Below are 23268 nucleotides of genomic sequence, written 5' to 3'. Positions count from 1 at the left end.
TCTCCTCCTCACAACTCCCCCCCCCTTGACTGTCATAATTAAATATCCCAGCTGCAGAAGTTTCTGGTTTTTGGTTTTGTTTTGCAAATGATTATACCCCAGAGACAGGAGAGCCCTCCAAACACACCCCTCCTTCATAAGGCGGCGGGGATTCTCTGGGTAAGTAATAGCAGGCGTTCCTCATGTTCAATTTCTATAATTTTCATTTCAAAGGGAAAATAAATGAGCAGGCAATGTCAAACAATCTCATGAAACTCGAGGGCTGCTGGGGGGGGAGGGATGCCTGCACCTCTTTTAAAGGAGAAGCCGCAGAAGCGGAGCCGACCTGCCCCCGCCCCGCTCCCCACCCCTGGCGTCTCCTTAGGTGGGACTCAGCTGCCCACACCCCTCGGAGCGGGCTGGGGGTGCGGGCGGGCAACTCAGGTGTGCAGAGAGGCGGGGCTGCGGGCAGGGGATCGAGGGGACGCCACGGCCCCTGGAACGCCCTTCACCATCTGTCCAATCTCTTCCCCGAAGACCAGGGGATCGGGAGGTGAGCACACTGCCTCCTCCTCTCGGAGCCACTCTGGGCGCTGTCAGAAAGTAATTACAGCGAGGGGACGAGGAGGGCAACACAGTCTGATTATAATGACAATTAAACACCCGGAATATTCAGGCGGATTCCAAATTGCCCTGTCCTTGTCGCCCCAATGTCACAGCAAGGGCTGCTGGGTATCACTCACTGCTAAGCGGGAGGTGGCTGGAGGCGGGGAGAGAGAGAACTTTCCAGAATTTACTAGCCAGCTGGAGGGAGGAGGATGGAAGGGTGGGTAGAGAGATGGGAGGTGGGGCTGGGGGCAGGATCCAATCTGGCTCTGTGGTTTCCCGGCCCCGAGTTACCTCGCCTCTCTGTGCCTCGGTCTCCTCATCTGTGAACTGGGAATGCCAGGTGTGGTAGGCAGCCTCCATGGTAGCTCCCGATGGCCCCCACTTCCTGGCATCCACACCCTGTGTCTCCCCCCGCCCCCCACCACTGGCAGCACTGGTCTGTGCGACCACGAGAAAACAGCACAGTGATGGTGTGTCATTTTTAAATTACGTCCAAAAGACTCCGGCTTCTAACTTGACCTCTCTCTGCCTACCCCAGGCCCCCCAGTCCATTCCTCCATCTTAGATCACTTGCTCTAAAGGAAGACTACTGGTTGCCATGCGGTGAGGACACCCAAACAACCCTCCGGAGAGGCTGGTGCCGAGGGGCTGCCGTGGGGGAGCGCCCCAGGCTGGCCGCAGGTGGCTGCAGCCCAGGCTGACACCTGGATCAGAACCGCAGGAGGCCCGGCGCTAGAACCTTCCGGACAGGCCGCCCCCAGGTGCCTGACTCACACACTGTGACTGAATACACGTTTGTGGTTTTGGCTGCTCAGTGACAGGGTAATCGTTACACAGGAATGGATAAATCATACTTCGAGGGTCGTTGTGACTATTCAGGGGTTCGGTACCGTGTAAGGACTCAGCATGGAGCCTGTCATGTGGCCAACGGCTCAGGAAAGGCTGTGGAATGTACCCACGGTCTGATGAGGCTACAGACCCCTTCTCAAAAAAACAATTTGAAATGCATAAAATAGGATGACAAAGGAAACCCACTATACCACAATGCATGCACAGACCTCCTGGGGTCAGGGGAGGACGAGGGTCCTGACTTAACACCTGCTGCTGGCTTTGGCCCATTGGCCAGCCTGGCTGGATAAGCATCCGGTGTCACCCCCGGTGAGCAATGTGTTCCTGGGGTCTTTGCACCAGGAGGATTCGAGACAAGGCACAGCTCTGTCACCGTCATGCCATTAGCATCCTGAAGCCTGACCCTCCCACCCTCATGCCACCCAGAGGCTCTGCGGGCAGGATGCTGGAGCTTACATGTGCTGGGACGCGTTGGGGAAGAGGCTCGAGTACTGGGGGGCGGAGTCTTCGGGGCCGTGGGGGGCCGCGTGGCTGATGACCATTAGGACGGGCCGGTGTGGGTACATCTTCTTGGACGTGCGGAAGAAGCTCACGCTGTCGTTGGTGATGAGGTCTGTCAGGTAGTCCTGGGGGGCGGGGAGAGACAGGAGAAAGTGTGAGGAGCTGGGGTACCGCACTCATCCAGAGAGACAATCCCTGCCCCATCCCCCCCAGGGGGTTGCTGATTGTCCGGGGCAGAAAGCCAGTGAGCAAGGAGATGGTGCTAATAGAGAAAAAGAAGCAGAGGGGCTTACGGAGGATGGGGAGAAGTTGCGATCTGTCGTCCATTTGTCATGGATATAAAAATAATACTAGCTCACACTTTTGAGTGCTCATGGAATGCCAGGAGTAGTTCTGTGTTTACTTGTATCAGTTCATTTAATTCTTGCACAACTGCAGAAAGTAGGGGTGATGCGAATTCTTGTTTTCCAGAACAAGAGATTAAGGCACAGGGAAGGTAAGTGAATTGCCTAATGTCACACAGCTGGTAAATACGGCAGCCAGGCCTCCTGAGTCTTGTTTCCTAAACCTGAAGTCTTTTGGAGGTTCCAGAAATACTGTTGAACAGGGTGGGGCCATCCCTGTATACCCAGAGTGCTGTGCTGGGGGCAGGAGCAGCCGACCATGTAAACCCAGAACCAAGACAGTGACAAATGTGTGAGAGATGACGGAAATAAGCTGTGACTAAGCAGCTGGAGTGGGGGCATACTTTAACTGGGGCAGTCAGGGAGGGCCTCTCTGAGGAGGTGACATTGGGGCTGAGTCCTGAGTGATGAGCTGGGCACGGGAAGATCTTTGTCATTGGAGTTGACCCTCAACTGCCTTCTGGAATCCTTGGGGGAGTGTTGTTGAGGTGTGAGCCTACTCCCAGAGATGCTGGTTTAATTGGTCTGTGGTTTTCCCCAAACACTGGGCTTTTTAAAAGCTCCTAGGGGTTCCAGTGTGCAGCTGGGGCTGAGAATCACTGATCCAGAGGAAGCGTTCCAGGCAGAAGGAATGACAGATGCAGGGACTCTGAGGCAGAAAATGAGCACGCTGTGTGTTTGCGGAATGTCAGCAGGACGGAGTGGCACAAACAGAGGCAAGCGGGGCGGGGGTGGGGGGTGCCCGAGCGGTGAGACCTGCTTAGACACCGGGCAGGATGAGAGAGGAGCGGGAGGAAGAGGGACACACAGAAACCGAGGGCCTTAAAAGCTCAGCTACAAAGCTGAGCTTTGCTTAAACTCTTCTCGAACTTGGTAAAAAATCTTTAGCTGCTAATCTCTCAAGAAGGTAACGAGTTCCTGAAATTTACCTGCTGCTCCCTGGAGAGCAGCTCTGTCCGAAATGATCACTTTCAAAATGAGGTAATATTTTACAGACGAAAATTGTCAAGAAGTGGCTACAGCTTCTACCCTGAAGTGAACCACAGGACGGACACCCACGGGTGTGCCCCGGCTTCCAAGACACACCCTCAGGACACATGACACTGCACCAATGCACAAGGATGGCCACTGCAGCTGTGTTCATAAAGCAGAAATGTATTGCAGTGACCAGCACCAGGGACGTGATTAATCAGTTCACGCTGTTTTCAGACAATGCAGCGCTGGACAGACATTGCAGGGAAGCAAGTCCGTAGTTACTGCGATGGAAAGCTGTCTGAGATCACACTTTTGAGGGAAAGAGTGAGTTACTCTCAAACCAGGAAAATCCCATCTTTCTGTGGGGACAGAGGGTGGCAGGGTGCAGAGGAGAAGCCAAACCCCTAACTCCATCTGCTTTTAAGCACCAAAGAAGAATCTAGAAGGACAGATATCAGTGCTAACTGGGGTCTGGGATAAAGGGAGAGATGGGGGAGATGTATACTTTGTATATTTTCCTGGAGTATTTTTATGACTACTTTTGGGGAATGACAAAAGGTTTTCTATGAGGATTCTGTAGAACCTATCACATAAAAATAGGTCACCTAAATCAAATTATAGGTCACCTAAATCAAAGAGCTCCTGCTACATTGTGGAGCTTGGCCTGGAGGGGCTGGGAAAGTTCTTAAAAGGACAGAGGGACCCATGGACGTGGCCATGAGCGTGGTGGGGACCAGCAGCTGAAACCCGTTGCCTCGGGCTGGCGGGGAGCCACGGGGAGGGCCGCCGCCGCCGCTTTCTGTACTAAGTCCATCCTCAGTGCTTGCTTTTGGAATGACATGCCTAGTTGGCTGCGATTAAATGTGTTTTCTGAAAAGCCACCATGAACGTCCCATCCCAGGGAGACCTACAGTGCAATGATCCAGCACCCGGAAAGCACAAACTCGAGCCACCTGGACGGACACGGACAGACCTTACCGGCCTGGCGCTGGGTGAGGAAAGCAGGCTGTGGAAGGACATGCACAATCCAACACCATTTGTGTGCAGGCGAAAACCTCACCAAATGTTACGTATTGTTTGGGATATCTGCATAGGCAATAGAGAATGAAGGTATCCACGGCCCTTAGCAGGGGGCTCGTTACCTCCCAGGGAGGGTGACACAGGGGCTCCTATGGCCCGTGACAGCACATGTTTAGAAACGTGTGCTGGGATGAGCGGGTCGGCCTCTCCAGGCTGCCAGGAGGGGCTCAAGTGCTGGGAGATGAAAAGCCCCTGACACGGCGCCCTGCACGGAGCCAGCTCTGACAAGCGGGCTCACACTGGCTGTCTTGGTGGTGTGGCCGATTTCCCGCGTATCTGAGAGCACCCACCCTCCGGGGTCCTCTTCAAAACCACTCGGATGCCAGCTAAGGCTCTGCCGACCTCCGCCGGCTACAGCATCTGGCCGTCCATGTGGACTGAAGGGGACACCACCTTTATTCCAGGGGTGGGCGGTGAGCCCCCAGGCAGGCCCACGAGGACACGCCAGCTCTCTGGCCACAGTACTGAGCATCCAGGCATCAGAGTGAGGGACAGGGGACCTGGGCCAGCGGGGCGATGGCATTGTCCAGTCACGGCTGGGAGCAGATTCAATAGACAGGATGTGTCCACTGGCTGCATGTGGAGAGGGGCAGTCCCACCCCCCTCCCCCACCTCACGCCCTGCCACCTGGTTTCTGGTTTGGGTGAAGGGTCCGGGAGAAAGAAAATGTCAGGGCAAAGGCAGGAGTGCTAAGTTCTGGACAAGCTGAACTGGGTGCCGGGGTCAGCCAGGAAGGAGTCAAGGATGTGGGTTAACAGGAAGGGTGAGACAGGGAAGGGGACCAAGCAGGATAAAAGGTGAATTTTCTAGAACCTGGAGATCAGCTGATAGATTATGAGGAACCCCCCTCTCTGTAGCCCTGTGCCAGGCCCATTCCTGCTCTCCTAGGTGAGGGGCTAGACTTCCCCTGATGCCCTCCCGGCCATGCCCATGCAGGTGGGCGGTGATGCCAGCTTCTGGGGACTTCGCTCCTAACTAGAGCTTAACAGCCACAGCGGTGTCCTACCTCCCCTCTCCATCATGACCTCCGACCGACTTTGATCAGTCAACCAAGAGGAACCCAGTGCATCTGTGGAGATTGCTAGCCTGCAGCTCTGGGAAAAAGTGCCCATTTCCCCCAAATGGTCATTTAACCAAGGAAGCCTGTGGGGTATGGGGCGTGCTCCTGGGGAGCTCAGCGATAGGACAGGCTGGCCCGTCTCGCGCCTCATTCTGCAGGCTTGGCCTTTGCTGCCGTTTCTCATTTATGTGCTCACTTAACAACTACTTGTTGGGTGCCTGTTCCCAGGGTGCCGGGCTTTCTGTAAAGGGCTTGGGACATGGTCACGGGTCTCCGTCCCCATGGTGATCACAGTCCTGTGCAGGGTGTGGAAAAGCATTCTCATTAGCGCAAGAAGGCAGAAGACCTGGGAGGGACAGGAGGTTTTCACTCACTTGGGATTATCTCTGGCTGCTGGGGATCGGGGACAGAGACTGTGAGGACAAGTGAGGGGACCACAGCTGGCATGATGGGAAGCTCCTCTTCTTGCCTGGACCTCGGTGTCCAGAGAAACATGTCCCATGGGTGCCCCCTGGGAGATCCTCACACTTCATCCCCATGGAAGCCTGGGGTTCTACCTCTTGGCTGAACTTGGGTGAGATAAGCCAGCTCACCCCAAATTTCTCAGGCTATCCCCCCAAGCTGGAGTCTCCTGGCTCCCAGGGCTAGTTAACTTTTCCGATTGGGCAGCTCATATGAGCTGCTTTAGGGTTGTGCCTTGAGAATGATGGCTTTGCTCCTGAGACCTGGTTGGAGGGTGATGGTGGGGCAGGTAAGGGAGGTTGTCCCCCTCCCTCCAGGGGGCAGCCCTCAAGCCCACCTCTTGAAGTCTCTCAGTTGGCAAGTCAACCTGTAACAGAGGGTCTCCTCTTCTGAGCCGCTGGGTCCCCGGGCAGCAGGTCGGTCTAACTTTTATTCTGAATCCTAGAGCTGATCCCGCCCCTGTAGAAGCTTCTACAGCAGTTTGTGTTCAGAAGAGAGTCACATCGCTTTAAGGAGCAATTGTATTTCATGAAGCCTAGGGCTCTGGAGTCAGAGACTCTGGGTTTGCTCCCCAGCTTTTGCACCTGCTATCTGTGGGCCAACCACTACCTTGCTGCAGCTCAGTCTCTGCATCTAAAAAATGGGCCCGATAACAGTCCCTTCTCCAGATGGTGGTGTGAGCACCGGACAAATGCATAAAAGCACTCAGCAAGGAGCCCGGCACTGAGAAAACCCACGATGAACATTGGCTCTGATTGTTGTCACATGTTTGCTCAACTGACCTTCACGGCAACTCTGAGAAGTGGACTTCATGCCCATTTGACAGATGGGGAAACCGAGGTCATGAAACTAACAAGCAATGTACTCAGAGCGAGACCTCAGGCCTTTGTATTTTTTTTATCTGTTCCATCGCTTTCCCCCCACAAAGTTATTAATGAGTATGTGGTGGTTTACACTAAGCATCAACAAAGCTTTTCTGTAAAGGGTCGGCTAGGAAATGTGTGAGGCTTTGCAGGCCAGATGTCTCACTGTCACTGCAGCCGGAAAGCGGCCACCATGTAAATGAATGGGTAAATTTCATGTCATTTTCACGTGTCATGAAAGCTGCTCTTCTTTGGATTTTTTTTTTCAATGAGTTAGAAATAGAAAAACCATTCTAAGCTCAAAGTTTCGACAAAAACCCTTGGTGGGCAGGACTTGGCCCACGGGCCTTAGTTCAGAGAACAGATTTGGAAGCCAGATGGCCCGGGTTTGAATCCTGAGCTCTACCACTTCCTAGCCGTGTGGCCTTGTTTCTTAGCCTCTCTATGCCTCAGTTTCCTTCCGTGCTGGTTTTGAAGAGTAGCGGCATATGCGGTGTAGGCGATGGCGAGAAACACGTGGGTCAGTTCTGTATCATGTACAATGATTTAACCAGACCCGCTGCACGTTACGTCTAAGTTAGCGCTACTCATTCTTCCTCAAGAATCACATGCCTGTGTTTTCCACACGAAGCTGAAAACAGTCCAAACAAATCTGGTTCCCTTTCGTCACTCCTCACCCCTGCTTATGATCTTGACCCCTTTTGTCCCTTACCAGGAAGCACTTTTTCAGATGTGTAGTCACATGCCTTATAGCACTGCTTTAGGCATCTGGTTCAGGCTGATCAGATCACACTGTGCGTATTCATTCAGTCATTCAACAAACACAGCAGGGAACACAACGAATCCACATGCCTGCCTTCAAGGGCCTCGTATTCTAATGTGAGGAGACAGACATAAGTGAACCAGTGCTCCACACAGGTGTGGTGCGTCAGTGGTGATGGGGGGGGTGCCCTTGACACACGGTGGTCTAGGTAGGTGACATCCCAACAGGGGTCTGGAGGAGCTCTCTCTGCAGCATGCTCTTGCCTTCAGCCCTATGTCCAAAGCCCTTCTGATGGCTTTACGTACAGATCGCCCTTGTCTTTTTCTAGAATCCTCCAGTGTAGGGTTCCTTTGTGGTCACTTAACCACTTCCCGCACTGGAGGCCTTCAGTGATTTCTTTCGATAACAAACAAAGCTGCAGGCAGCAGCTGAACCCGCTCCCCTCCCGCACAGGAGGGAGGCTTCTCCGGAACAGAGAAGCACAAATTCGGGATCAAACGTTGCTCTCGTCCATGTTTACAGAGAACGCCATCCCTCAGGGCCTTCGTGCCCCCTGGGCCTCGTCTACTCCCCACCTGGAAGCCGCTTCTGCAGTCTGACCCTAGTCCTTCCTAACTCCTTCCGCCGCCAGCCCCACCTTCTCCAACCCTCTCTGGTTCTCAGCGCGTGTGCTGTATCATTCCTCTCTCATCATCGCTGCCTCTCTGTCCACCTTGCCATCAGGACCCTTTGTAGGGCATCTGGTCTTGGGATTAGTGACTCAGGACGGAGTCCTCAAAGGGCCTTAAGAAGGAACGAGGGAAGGACTGTCACTTCTTCCCCAGCTGGGCCACCTGCCGAAGCCACTGAGGCCCGCGATGAACCCGGGTAGAGACATCTATCTCACTCCTCAGGCTGCTGGAGCACAGGCTCCCTCGCTCGGCCTCTGCTGAAACCCCGACCTCCCTCTGGCTCCCTCTCGACGCTCTGGCCCCCACTGCCTGTTGCCCGCCTCAGGTCTTAACCCTGGACCTGCGCCAGCTCTGACTCCAAAGGGCCCCCATCCCCCCTGTTCCCAGGCCTCCGCTAACAGGGGGCCCAGGAATCCTCCCACAGGGTTCCTCTCATTCACAGGGGAGATGTGTCTGTGGCAGGAAACGGGGTGGAAAAACAGCCGCTGTGTGTCCCGTCGTCAGCCCCAAAGGGACTCTGAGTGTCCCTGGATAACTTGATTACAGGGCTGCTCTGAGACCAGGCATGGACGTGGTGAGGAATTTTAACAAGGACGGGGGGGATTTTTCTAGGTTTTGGAGGATCTGCCTGTGCTGAGTCTAGGAGGAGGGAAGCGGTGGGTTCAGCCCCAAGACAACTACAATTTGTGTTTCTAGCTTATAAATCCCCTCACCAGCACTTTGGAATTAATTCACCTGGGAGGGGATGGAGATCTGCCCTGTGCAGAGTGAGAGACAGAGCAAGGGGAGGGGGCGCTGCCCAGGTGATGTCACACCTGGTTTCTGCCACCGGGGCCTGAACTGACCAGACTCAGTGAGGGGACACATCAGTAGTGATCCCCTGTCAAAGGTGGGAGGGATCCCCAAATGTGCTCGTGTTCCCAGAAGGGGAGTGGGAAAGGGTGTTTTTAGGCCACGGAACATCTGTTCAGCTTTCTTCCGTGGAAGCTTTTCATTTTCATGTGGGGTCTATTCTCAGCTGATGTTCTAGGGTCTGGCTGCCCGGCAGGGCTTCCGACGTCCCTATCTCCTGCACACGAGTGGAGCCATGTGCCTACAGCCCTTTGAAACACTGCCTCCCTCCCTGGGCGCACTGACTGGTTCAGGGGCAGACATGTGACTCAGCCAGAGCCAATGAGACGCAATGAGACTTGCTTGGAATCCTGGGAAGGAGACTCCCTTACTCTTAGCTGGGCAGGTAGGTGAGAGGACAGAGGGAGAGCCATGTCGCTACGGGGGCAGGGAAAGGGTGAGGGGGATGGAGAGGAAGGGAGGGGAGGGAGGCAGGGGAGTGACTGTAAATGGCGCCGGAGAGAAGAAAACAGAGCTTAGAGGAGAAACCACCACCTAAAGATTTTGTTTTTGAGCCCCTGGATCCAGCTATGTCTGATGCCCTTACTGCTGGACCAGTTAAATCGGCGGGTACGTTTCCTCTTCAGTTGAACCATTCTGAGTGGAGTTTCTGTTCCCAAGCGACTGAGAGAGGCCAGTCTGATTCAAGAAAGAATAAATCCTGTAGTTTAGGGCCCTCGGGGAAGGATTCATGGACGAGAAGATGGAGAAGACTTGGATCAGTTCAGGGCATGAGAGCACTAGTAGATTTGGAGATGGTTCTACTAACTGACAAGGCTGGTCTGCTTGAACTGGCTCCTACTGGGGGTGCTGAAACAGGGGACAGGGCTGGCGTGTGTATGTGTGTGTGCATGTGTGCATGTGTGCGTACCTATGCTTTTACACGGTCCTGGGTTATGGCTTTAACACATGCGCATCACTCCCCAGGTAATGACACACTCCACATCCCAGACTGTGGGCACCTGGGTCTGTCTCTGCTCATCCTTGAATACCCAGCACCTGACACAGTGTCTGGCACAGAGCAGGCTCTCAACAAATAGCTGTTGAGTAACACAACCAAATCCAACTAGTCCACTCACGCGTATAACGGCTGGGAAGGTCAGAAACGCGACCCACAAAACACGCAGCATGGCTGGGCCACCATAGGTGCTCAGTAAGTAGATGTGCACATTATTACTCATGCAGGGGTGTGCCCATTTTCCAGATTGGGGAATTGAGCCTCTTAGGAGTAGGGAGCATAACCAAGAAGGAAACGTAATGTGTGGAATCGGGGCTCTGAACTCCAGTCCGCTGCCTCCAAGAAGAAAAGCTCACTGCACAGTCCCGGGGACGGGGGGTGGCAGTGGGGAGAAGAGCAGCACAGAGCGGCCCTTCCAGGGGTCAGGTCTGGCCCTCAGGCAAACTTGATTCACTCAGGATGTTAGGAAAGTCTGAGTGCGTTGCCAATATTTCAAAATCAGGAGCGTTCACAGGGAAAAATGCATACATTTGAGGCTTCTGCTGAAAAATCAGAAAACCTGGCCATCTTGGGCTCACCTTTCTATGTGGGACTGACAGGTCTGATCTGAGTTGGCTGCCCCCTCTTAGATACATTTCTCCACAGTCCCCACCATTCCCTACTGTCTCCCCTACTTCCCACTTGCTATCCTGTGTGTGTGACTGCCTGTCCCCTGGTCACTTCTGCCTGGGGGGGACGTTGTGTAGTGATTCAGAAGGAGATGAACTAAGGAGGGAAGCCCCGAGGAATCGTCACCCTAACCCAGAGAGCCCTGTTTATGACAGTCAGCCAGGCCCAGGGCTAGTGGCAGTGGGGAAGGGAGAGGGAAGGGAAGAACGCTGGGGAGCAAGAATGGATTAAGAAAGCTGTAGGTGGATGGAAAAGTTGGCTTTGAAGATTTGGTTGGGAAAGGAATATTTGTTGGTCTCCAGATTTTTTTTTTTTTAATGGGAAGTTCAGATGAGACATCACAGTCAGTCTCTCCTCCTCCTCCTCTTCCTATCCCCCCTCCTCATTTAAGCCAAAAATCAGCCGACTATACCCCGTGGGCCAAACCAGGGCCACTGTCTATTTTTATAAATAAAGTTTTATTGGAATGAGCCATGCTTACTTGTTCACACATTACCTGTGGTGGCTTTTACACTACAGTGGGAGACTTAAGTACTTGCAACAGAGACTGTACAGCTTGTAAACTGTAAAATATTTAGTATACGGTCCTCTACAGAGAGAGTTTGCTGTCCTGATCTGAGCTACTTTGTAGTGAGTATCACTGTATGGCAGGGGCTCTCAGATACTCTACGTGTATTAACTTAGGTGATCCTCAACAACCTTTCTGGTAAGACTACAATGAGTTGCCACTATACCCAGTGCAAGAGAATAAGGAAGAAGACGGTACCAGTGTTACTGACGAATGTGGAGGAGCTGGAACCCTTGTAACCTTCCTGGCTGGGGCTGTCGGCTGGTTCAACCACGGAACCCACCCTGCGTCTCAGCGATTCTCCTCGCAGGTGTGTCACCAGAAGAGAAGACCACCTACGTCTGTGCGAAGCCGTGTGCTCACCGCAGCCTCGTTCATAACAGGCCCACCCTGACATCAGGGTGTCCATCAGGCTGCGCTGACTCACGCCCGCCACCGGCACAACATGGCTATGTGGGGACGTAGTGGCGATGAGGGGACGTGCCGCTGATGGTGTGCAGGTGCGGGGAGGACTGTCACAGGTGTCCCACCCCAAAGAGCCCATACCACGTGATTCTATGGATGTGAGGTTCCAGACCAGGCAAATCCAGTCCATGGTGATGGAAGCTGGAACAGAGGTTACCTTGGGGGAGGGACTTTTGACTGGGAAGGTGTACAAGGGAGCCTCTGGGGGCCGGAAATGCTTTATATCTCGACCCAGGTGGTGCACCCAGGCGTGAGCATTCCCTGAGCTGTCCACATCCGATCTGTGCCCTCTGTCTCACATCAGACAAATCAGTAGGACTAGAAAAACTATGACACGGAGAACAAACAAAGATACTGAGGTACAACCACACAGCGGAATGTCACACGATGAGAGCGAAGGTTCTACACCCCCACGGGACAGCAGGGATGGGTCTCAACGTGCGGGGAAGCCAAAGGAGCCGGACACAGGAGTAACAGTGTCCTGCTGCACGTCGGAGCCGAGGCTGTCCCCGTGGGAGGAGTTATGGGAGGGGACTTCTGGAGCCGGCGGTGACAGTCTGCTTCTCGTCCTCCCCATGTGCTGGTGACATGTGCCTGTCCGGCTGTGAACGTTCACCGGGCTGGACTGTCTGTACACACACTTTCCGTAGGAACACCCTGCTTGGCCACCCTGTGACCACTTGTCTCCGACACAGACTATTATTTGAGAGATGCACACACGGAGAAGCAGCAGCTGCTCGAGGTCCCTCACGGAAGTAAAGGTCACCAGCACCCGAAGCCAGGTAATTAAGCTCCCATGTCACGCTCCTAACTGTCCCCCAGCCAGGGACAGGCAGGACTTACCTTGGAGTAGTCAAAGCCGTGCTTCTCCTTCACCCCGTTCCGGCAGAGCGTGTAGTTATAAAAACGGGAGTTTTTAAGAAGGCCGACCCACTCCTTCCAGCCAGGCGGCACGTAGGAGCCGTTGTACTCATTAAGATACTTTCCGAAGAAAGCTGGAGAGGGGAGAAGCATCAGGAGGCCACGTGAGAAAGCAGAGAGCAAACGTCTCCTCCGTCCCCGACCCCTGTGTCCCCAGGGTACGACAACGGTGCTACCCTCTGAGCCTCCTTCTCAAATGCTTTTAGAGGTGCAAGATAAAATACATAGGTTGATAGAGAAAATAAGTTATTCTGAAATACGGTTATCTAACTGTTAAGAGAATCTGCCATATAGTAACGCCCTTTCAAAAAAGATGTTAGCTTGCAAAGAGTAGTAATTTCAAAGTAGCGATAAGTGAAAAGAGTTTATTTTGTGATCTCTGCCACCCCTCCTGTGGAATATTATCATACCATTGATTGCTCCGGACGACAAAATTGCAGACTCTTGTGCTATGGTTCATGTCCTACCTTCCTAATGGAAGCCAACGCTAAGCGACGGTGTAGGTTCGTAAAAATAAGGACGCGATTCTTTCGCACTCAAGCTGACGGGCCCCGTGAAGTCCGTCTACGGCACGGTGAGCACAATGGCTAGTATAGACCATGAACGATACCAACTGTTGCTGGGGGTTGGAGCAACTGGCCCCCGATATACCTGCCAGGGGACGTGCAGACTGGCCCGTCTCCAGGGCGGCCCAGACTGGCAGACTCTGCTAACCTTGAACTCACTCCTACCTTCGGACCCAGTGATTCGAATCCTGGGCATTGACTCAGCAGGAAGGCATTCCTTCATTTCCGAAGTCATGTGCAGCACTGTTCATGAGAGCCAGTAGCCAGAAACAAGGCAGACGCCCATCAGCAAAAGCATGGTTGAAGACCCTGCTGGCTAGGTGTAGGGGAGAACGAATACTGCTCCAAAAGGAGACAGGACCAACCGGTGCCACGCCCAGTAACAGAGGCTAATCGCGTTAAGAGAAATAAGCCAGAGATAAAAGAATGCTGTACGATCTCATTCATAGGATGTTCATAGAGAGCCAAAACCAGATCTGTGGTGTTGAAGAACAAAGTCGGGGTTCTCGCTGGGTGTGGGGGTGCTGCTTGGGGGACAGGCTCATTCTGTCTCCTGCTGAAACCCCACTGGGCTGGACATCCGCGCGTCTCCACATTCGCCTTTCACACCAGCGACGGGGCTTACGTAAGGAAAATCACCCGGGTTCCCCTCGAAGGGGATGTACCCCCAAACTCTGCAGGCGAGGAGGTAACATACCAGATCTTCTTTATGGTACTTTCTTGTTCTCTTTGCTTAACGAGCAAGGATGATTTTTAATAATTATAACCTATAAGGCCATTTTGAAGAAATGGAAAAATCTGTGAGAGTTTTTCCAGAGACAGAGGCCCTGCGCCAGCGCTCTCCTTTGGATGAGGACACTGGGGCTCGGAGACGCGCGGGAGACGGTGCTGAGAGCTCGAGAATGGGAGAGTTCCAGGCCGCCAAAGGAGGGAAAGAGACGGTGCCAGCAGAGCGCTTAGCGCCGTGCCTGGCAAACTGGGAGTGTTCAGTGGGCGCCAGTTCAGAGCCCAAGATGAGAAGAGACAGACAGGGGAGGTGAACATCCGTAGAGGGAAGAGTGGGCTGGGGCTGGGCTCTGATGCCAGCAGAGGATGAGACAGTTCCCTCTACCTGAAACCTTCGAGAAAGCACGGAGAGCTGCCTTGGGTCTGGGCGGGGAGAGTGGGGATGGAGTGGGAACCCTCCACAGGGGTTTTTCTGGAGGCCCAGCAGATAACCGGCACCGCCTGGGAATGGGAAGCCCCTTTAGGACCCAAGCAGCCGTGCCCGAATCTCCATAGCACAGGGCAGAGGGCAGCACAGGCATCCAATTCTCCCCTGGCACGCAGGGCCAGGAGGGAAGTTGGAAGCGGAGGAAATACCTCCTGGAAGGATCTGGGCGCCAGAGGAGGTGAAAATAGGAAGGGAGAGCCCCGAGCAGCTTCGGGTTAAGGCCGAGGGTGGGGCATCCCTTTGCGTGGGAGAGCAAAGCCAGGCCAGAGAGGACCCTGGCATTCTGAGGGTGAGGGGCAGGGAAACTGGCCGCCCCGACTCTGAGTCTCGGGGAACGTCCACTATCCAGGCGGCGGGCGCCTGGCTGGGTGTCAGGGTGTGAGGACTGAGATGCGGGCTGGAGTAAGGGGAAGCAGCATCCCAGCACAGGGCCAGCGGAAGGCCTGACTCCCCTCTTGGGAACACTGCAGATTCAGACTGCTGCACCCGTCCCCTGAAAGTAGTGGGGCTCAGCCAGGGGCGGTTTCGCCCCTCGGGGGACACATGGCAATGTCTGCAGACATTTCTGGTTTTGCCACAGGTTGGGGTGGGACACGCTGCAGGCGTCCAGGGGGTGGGGGGCCAGGGATGCCGCTCAACACCCCACAGTGGTCAGGATGGCCCACCGCGGAGCATCACCATCCCGTGTAGAAGGTCACCAGTCTGCCGGTGAGAAACCCTGCTACCCGCACGCCCCTCTCTTCCACAGAAGAACCACGTAGGGAGGGCTAGAAAAGCCCCTAGAGATGAAGTCCAGTCCAGGAAATAAGACCTACTAAACCTCAATGACCTTAAGCCTCACGTTTGATGTCTTTCTGTATGTAAGGAGCTCTACTCTGGTGACAGTGCTGGTCTCCCTCCTCTCTCTCCTGTTCCTCCTCCTTGGGGAAGCATGACAAACAGCAGGGGTCAGCAAACATTTCCTGTGAAGGCCCAGATAGTAAATGTTGGAGGCTTTGTGGGCCAGATGGTTTCTAGTGCAACTATTCAATAGTTGTAGAAAATGGTCACAGACAATACATAAACAAGTGGGTGTGGCTCTGTGCCAATAAAACTTTATTTACAAAAACCGATGGAGGGCCTGATGAGTAAAACGACTGGTGGTGGTGGTGGGGATATTAAGGAAATAATCAATCAGTGTGCCCATCCATGGTAAAAATCAGGATGGCAGCATGATGAGACTGTTCTCTTTGGGGGTAATACTGCCTGGGCATATATGGATTCATATATCGACAACTATTAAACCCCAATGGTATGCCAGGAGCTGTCCCAGGCAATGGCAACAGTGAATGAGGCCACCAGGGTCCCTGCCCTCCTGGGGTGGAGATTCAAGTGGGGGACTGTGACAAAAAAGGGTGGTGCTGTTGGTAAAAACAGCGATGAAAGAAAAAAAGGATGGTGTTGAAAGCAAGGGGCCAGAGTTGGACCCCTGGAGGCACTGCTGGCTTGAGTGGTCAGGGAAGGCCGCTGAGGAGTGATGAGAATGAGTCAGGGGAACAGGAGTACAAGGGAAACTGCTCCAGACAGAGGCGATAGCAAGTGTAAAGGTCCTGAGGCAGAAACAAGGTTGGGGGCATTTGAGGATCACAGGGAGGCCAGTGAGGGAGAGAGAAGATGATGTTATAGGGTAGAGGGATGAGATCAACAGGGGGCACGGCGGGGAACCGTAAAAGAGTCCACAAGTCCCCTGAAATATTATGCCTCAGAGTTTGCATTTTCCTGGAATTGGGACACATTCTGAAAGGAACCCAAGACCACAAGTAATTTCAGAAAGATGAATGAAAGCAAGCCCAGGAGAAAAGGTGCTCTGAATGCCCTGCTGGGAAAACTTGGTTCTCTCTCAGGTCCCCCAAATCTGGTTGGTGAGTCTACGGTTTGTCCCCAAAGATCTGGACCAAGGTCTTCCCGACGAATGTGCAACTCAGAATGCTACAGAGTTTCAGTCTTGGCTGAAGCTGGTGCGATAACTCTTTTTGGGGGGGTGACAAGTGGGGCACCTTGGGAAGCCCACCCCTGCCCATTATCACCCAATGCCACGGGCATCAAAGTGTCTGTGGCGATTTCCTCTGCTATCGTCCCCCCTTTCACATCTCTCTCCTCTCTCCAACCCCCAACCCTTAAAAAAAATCCCGAAAGAGTTGATTATTCAGGCTCCACAAGACCCCAGAACACAGGGCTTCAGTCAAAGGCTTTTAGTGCCAAATTAGATTTTGCTCTCATTTGATTAGATTTCCCCAAGCAGTTTTTAAAATGGTTATTTCGGCACCAGTTGAGGTGGGAGGCAGCAAATTAGCGTGGGCCCCGGGGGCTCTAGGGCTGGGAGATACAGCCAGGAGAATGAGCTAGAATTAAAATCAAGATTAAAAATACAGCCATGTCGTGGCTGGAGCCCAGAGTCACCGAGCTTCTGTGGCTGGGACGCCGCGGAAGTGAGAGCAGCAACCCGAGGGCTGGTGCGGGGGAGGAACAACTTGGCAGGCAGATTAAGAGGAATTAAATGCCAGGCCAGGAAAGGCCACTGATAATATGCTGGCTGGCGCTGCCCCTAGGGAGCAGGCTGGCATCAACTGAAAGGACGGAGTATTCACTGCCGCCCGTGCGCCACCTGACAGCGGAGACTTCTTTCTGTTTAGCCTGCTTGGTCCTGACTGTGGTCCTGTGGGAGCCACCACTTCCTGACTTAAGTACACATGGGCTGACCTTCAGACCCAGGGCTGCGGGCATAATCTCAGCTGGACCAATCAGAGCACTACATTCCCCTGGCTCTGTCATTGGTTCAGGGCCAGGCACGGGACCCAAGTTGGGCCAATGAGAGTGAGCCCTGGGATTTTTAGGGAGGTACTGGAAAAGAGAAGTTCTTCCAATGGGCTCAAAGCTGAAGGGATAGAAACCGGAAGCTGCTGGCAGCCATCTTGTCACCAAGAGGGGAGAGTCTATTTGAACGTGAAGTAGCATGGAAGAGAGCAGCAGTGAAGGGGGTGGGGAGGGAGGGAGGAAGGAGAGAGATGGCTAGAGAAAAACACTCGTTTTGAGTCCCTGGGTCTACTCTTACCTGAAGCCAACCTTCATGCTAGCATTTTCTGTTCTACTAGTGATTCCTAATCAGGGGACATGGGGGCACCGCGGACATTTTTGGTTGTCACAGCTGAGTGGGGAGGTACTAATGGCATCTAGTGGATAGATGCCAGGGATACTGGTAAACATGCTATAGTGCACAGGACAGTCCCCCCCAGGACAAAGAATTATCTGTCTCCAAAAGTCAGCAGTGCCAAGTTGAGAAAGCCTGAGTTACGTCAACCAATAAATCCCATCACGCCACTTTCAGTTGTTATTTGCTTAACTCGGTCTGAGTTGAGCTCTTTCACTTGCCATTAAAATGCCCAAGGAAAAGAAGATGAGATGCTTAGTGGAGAGTGGGGTTCGGTAAACCAAATCCGGGCTGCCACCTGCGTTTGTGACAACTTTCACTGGGACGAAGCCACACCCATTCATTTACATATTGTTAAGTAATATGTAAATTACACAGTGCAGAGTGGAGAGACTGCCACAGAGACCACGTGGCTGTACGTCCAAAATATTACTATCTGGCCCTTTGCAGGAAGACTTTTCCAACCCTCAGCGTTATGAACAAAATTCCTCGTGTGGGGTGAGGGATCCCCCAGGGATTTGAAGCAGGGCTGGGTTTAACCCGCAGGAAGTGGGGCCGGTTATGCAGAAGTGGACTCTGAAGTGGGTCACGGCAGTGAGGGGGGTCCACAGTGCAAAGGAATGACCCGACGCTGGCACAGCACGGACAAGAACAGAGCAGCCGATCACAGGCCGTCTTTGCTTTGCAGGGTCCTCATACGCACAAGTGTCCGTTTCCACGGCTGAGCTGAATGCTTCCGGCTTAGCTCGCCTGGTACGTGGCCTGTAATTTTGCACCGAGCACAGACCGCGCTACTGGCTCTCCAGTCCTGCAACCACTGTGCGAATAACAGATGCACATCAGGACCAGTGGCCCAGCACGTGGCTGCTGGCACAGCCTATGGGCGACCCCTCCGCGTGCATCCGTGACTCAGTTCATGCACAGACAACAAAGCGTGTGGCTGGGCTGTCCCCTTGTCTCCTGACGATAACTCTCCAAGACATGTTACAAAAGTGGATTGGGGAAGGGGAGAACTGGCCAAGAGAGATTAAAGTGCAACCAAGAAACGAAAAGCTAGCTGGTGTGGAAAGGCGAGGGGCAGGTAGAAGGATTTGAAGATACGCACGGTGCGGGAAGCTCTCGATTCACAGCCCAGCGGCTCCATTGGGGATATAGATGAGGAAACGTGATCATGACAGAAAGGATCAACATGTGCCAAAGCCAGGTGATGCTGGCAAAACCACTCCACATTAAAGGGGCTTGAGGAGCTAGGTTGCCATGCTGAACACTGTATGTCCTTGGGCAATGAGTTGAATCTCCTGATGCCTCAGTTTCTCTGCTTACAACATGGGGATGATGATAGTGTCTACTTCGTGGGCTGCTGTAAGAACCGATACACACACATGGGCATACCCTATCTTATCGTCCTGTCACTTTCCTGAGCTTCACAGGCTCGGTGGGGCTTACGAACTGAAGGCTTATGGGACCCAGTGTCCAGCAAGCCTCCCGGCGCTCTTCTTCCAACAGCATTTGCTCATTCTGTGTCATGGTTTGCCATATTTGCCATATTGCGTCTCTGTGCCATATTCTTGCCATATTTCAAACTTTTTCATTATTATTATATTTGTTATGGTGATCTGTGATTACGACGCGCTGGAGGCTCAGATGATGGTTGGCCATAAAATAAAATAGCATTTTTTAGCAATTATTTTTAAATTAAGGTATGTGCATTTTTTTTTAGACATAATGCTATTTCACACTTAATGGACCACAGTATTATGTAAACATAACTTTCATATGTACTGGGAAAGCAAAAAAAAAAAAAATTCATTTGACAATATTTGCTTTGTGGTGGCGGCCTGGAATGGAACCCGCAAAATCTCTGGGATATGCCTGTTCTTAGACCTGGCACAGCACCGACGCCCGCTAAGTGTTGGTTCATTATGACCAAAGGATCCCCTTCCTAGCCACTTCGTGCTCTGCTCATACCTTATTTAATAAAGTCCCCACAGAGACGGATGTCAAAATCCGCCCTCCCACCTCCTACTCTGGGGGGACTGTTAACACCCAAGTCCTTCTGAAACCCTCCCTCCTGGTCCTGCTGGCTCATGCAGGCAGCCCTTTGCAGAAAGCTCCGTGCGCCTGCCCCCCCTCCTGGCTGCTTTCACCATTTGTCTGAGTTAAGCGCTGCTGGGGAGCCATTCCGAGTCTGATGGGAGACGCAGGCCCTTCTGTTATCTCTCCCAGCCCTGAATCTAACTGAAATTGCCTTATACTAATCGCATTTGTGGTCTCTAAAAGCTGGGTCTTGCAGTGACTGGAGACTCAGATTAGCCGGCGGTAAACCCGGCAGAGGAGGGCAGATGTTGGCATCATCTTAGGTCCCGGGGAGACGGAGGGTTTGCGCAACTGGAAACGAACCGGAATCCTGGAGCCATCTCTCCGCGCTGGAGAGCAGATCCGGCTGGGATGGGGGACCGTGTTGTCCTGAACATCGGGGCAGCCATGAGTTACTTCTCCGGGTGACACCGGAGGTGATGTGGGAAAACAGTCAAGCGCGTGTCTCTGCAGCTAGACTCTCCTGGTGTGTCACCTCCTGGTCGCGGAATGGAGAGTGACTTCACCCCTCTGTGCCTTGGTGGGCAGCTGTGAGAGTAAGCTACCGCCTGCTGTCACGTGGAGGGAAGAAACTGGCATGGGTAAGGAGCATGAAATAGGACCTGGCACATCCTAAGTACCTAGCAAGGGGCACCCAGTGGGGCTCACAGCACCCAGGGCCAGTGGGCAGCTTTCTCCCTCCCATCAGGGGCCATCTGGATGGAACTATCAGCAGGGCTGTTTTAAGGACACTGGCATCTCTCAACACGCATTCATCCCCCTCCCCCCATCTCCACCCACATCCTGCATTAGCGATAATGGATAAATAGCTAAGAACCAACATATCCCGGAGTTGACTAGTTGAATCAGGCTACATTTTGGTATTTACATTCAAAAAGAAATAGTTCACTAAATATTTATTCATTTTGATTTGGCAGTTTCCTCCACATTTTGGAGCCAATACAGCCACACATGCATGAACACACACACACACACACACACACACACACACACACACTTTCCTGCAGGTAACCCGTGGGAAGCCACAGCCATTCACCCCCGTTCTTCCACAATACAAAGGTCCCAACCGTCAATCCAGGTGCCCTAAGGGGTGGGTGTATGGCTGAGCTTGGCCAATCAGACTCTACTCTGGGACTTTGAATCTTGAGCTAGGAGACTCCGAGGCAGAAAAATGCTTGGGGTTTTGTAAGACCCCCCTGAGGAGACAGCTGCTCAAAAGCTGTAAACTTGGGGCACCTGGGTGGCTCAGTCAGTCAAGCATCCAGCTCTTGGTTTCAGCTCAGGTCATGAGCTCAGGGGTCATGGAATCGACCCTGCATCGGGCTCTGCACTCACGAATCTGCTTGAAGACTCTATTCCTCTGCTCCTCCCCTCACGTGTGCTCATTCTCTCTCTCTCTAAAATAAATAAATCTTTAAGAAAATTGTGAAAAAAAAAAAAAAAGGCTGCATCCTGAGTCCTCAGACTCAGTGTTTGGGAATCCAAATGAAAGAGGCAAGACCATTGGAGTGTTCAAAGTCTGCAAAGTCACAGAAATGTGTCTTGCTTCTTTATCCTCATTTCCTTGCTCGCAGCGGAAATGGCCTTCCCCTGATCTGGCTGACCCCCCTTTAGCCTTCCCATAGCCTAGTTATCCCCAAATGGCCAGGAGGACCCTTCTGAACCCAGGACCATTCTTGTCATCCCCCTTTGGTGACCTGTTCACCTGTTCTGCTACCTCAGCCCGTGTCTCCCACCCCTCCCCCGCTCTGCTCACTCTCTCCTAGCCATTCCAGGCCTCTTGTTCCTTAAAACACACCACAGTCACTGCTACCTCAGGGCATTTGCACCTGTTCTCTCTACCTCACACATAGGCCTTCTCCCCTCTCACACAGATCGGCACTGGCTCCTTCTCACTGTGATGTCTCAGGTCAGATGGTGCCTCCTCCTCGGAGCTGTCCGTGATTGCCCTATTTCAGGGCCCCTGTCCCTCTGTATCAGGATGTCTCTCTTCTCTGTGGCCCCGGCACCCTCTGAAATCATCTGCAGAAGTGTTTGCTTTCTTGTTTGTCATCAGCTCCTCACGCAGGGACCTTTTCTGGGTGCTGTGGCGCCTGCCCAGGACCTAGTCTGCAGCGGGCACAGTCATAGCTCTGACAGGGTGACCGGGTTGATGGTTTTGGGTGAGACACACAGGCTGCACAGGGCAAAGCTGCCCCTCACCAGTGTTTTAAGTCTCCCCTGCGCTTGGGAGGGTAGGAGAACTGGAGAGGCAGCAACTAAATGTTTTATTAAGAGGGATTTCTAGGGGCGCCTGAGTGCTCAGTTGTTAAGCGGCTGCCTTCAGCTCAAGTCATGATCCCGGGGTTCTGGAGTTGAGCTCCACATTGGGCTCCCTGCTTGCTGGGAAGCCTGCTTCTCCCTCTCCTACTCCCCCTGCTTGTGTTCCCTTTCTTACTGTGTCTCCCTCTGTCAAAAAATAAAATCTTTTTTTTTTTTTTTTTAAGAGGGATTTCTATTACAGCATCTGCAGATGAGAATACTGGGTGTTGGAAAGGGGGTCAGTGCAGGTGGCCAAGAGGTCACCCCAGAGCCTGTGCACAGAGTATGCCCCACATGTATCAGGCCAATGGGGGCAAGTGGTCCCCAGGGAACATTGTGGGCCATGCCTGGAGGCATTTCTGGTTGTCCCAACTAGTGGAGAGAGTGCTGCTGGCCTCTCGGGGATGGAGATTGGGGATGTGCTAACCACCCTACAGGGTACAGGGCGGCTCCCACAACAGAGGAGGGTTCAATCCCACAGCAGCAGTGGTGCCTGGGCTGGGAATCCCAGCGACGCAGAGGGGGTGCAGTGTGGCTCTGAAGGCTTGGTTTCCAGACTCAGAGGGCCAGGCTTGGAGCCCTGTCTCCTCGGGTGAGTGAGCGCCCCTCCCTAAGCCTCGGTGATTCCATCTATAAGATGGGAACAGCAACACATGAGATCATGTCTGGCCCAGAGTAAGCACTCCAAAAAAAGGAGCTGTGGGAGTTCTTAAAATATAACTCGCTTCCTTTTTCAGGGTGGGGGTGTGTGTGAAAATGCAGGTCTCCAGAGAAATGAAAATGGGCTCTAGAAACCAGCTGTGACACCATCTTGGCAAATCACAAGGCTCCTCCGAGACTCCGGTGACGAGCCTGGGGAAGGATACCGATCCCTCACAGAGGGATCAGCTGGGCGCGACACACGTCTGTGAGCAATGACAGCCTGGGTGCCAAGCCGAGCCAATGACAATAAACAACACTTCCCAGAGCGATTCGGAAAGGTCAGTGAAAAATGAAACAGAACCTTCTGGAAAGTCCATCTTTCCTGGAAGAAACCACTCCATTTCACATGCCAGGAGTTTGGGAAAACAAAAAGGGGTCTTTGCTCTTCATGACACCTTCTAAATTCCCGTTGTCTGTGGGCCTCTTTTCGACGTTTTGTCATTTTTAGGTATTGTTTGCACAGGCACAGACTTCCTGTTTTCCCTCAGGTCAGTTCGTTTGGTGCCAAGCAGGT

General features: G+C 53.1%; 1 protein-coding gene across 3 annotated transcripts in view; it reads right to left on the bottom strand.

The window, feature by feature from the left end:
* The window catches only part of SULF2 (sulfatase 2), a 113399-nt gene that overhangs the window by 26386 nt on the left and 63745 nt on the right, over positions 1 to 23268 (bottom strand). For all 3 annotated transcript variants that reach the window (XM_080814444.1, XM_080814446.1, XM_080814445.1), the window contains exons 4-5: positions 12611 to 12762; positions 1894 to 2063 (exon numbers count right to left, since the gene is read on the bottom strand). In XM_080814444.1, coding sequence (XP_080670570.1) covers positions 1894 to 2063; positions 12611 to 12762 — 322 coding nt within the window. The remainder of the gene's footprint in view (positions 1 to 1893; positions 2064 to 12610; positions 12763 to 23268) is intronic.

Source organism: Martes martes (assembly GCF_963455335.1).
Source record: "Martes martes genome assembly, chromosome: 9".
Taxonomy (NCBI): domain Eukaryota; kingdom Metazoa; phylum Chordata; class Mammalia; order Carnivora; family Mustelidae; genus Martes; species Martes martes.
The sequence above is the reverse complement of the archived record's forward strand: the minus strand, read 5'-3'. Positions and strand labels throughout refer to the sequence as shown.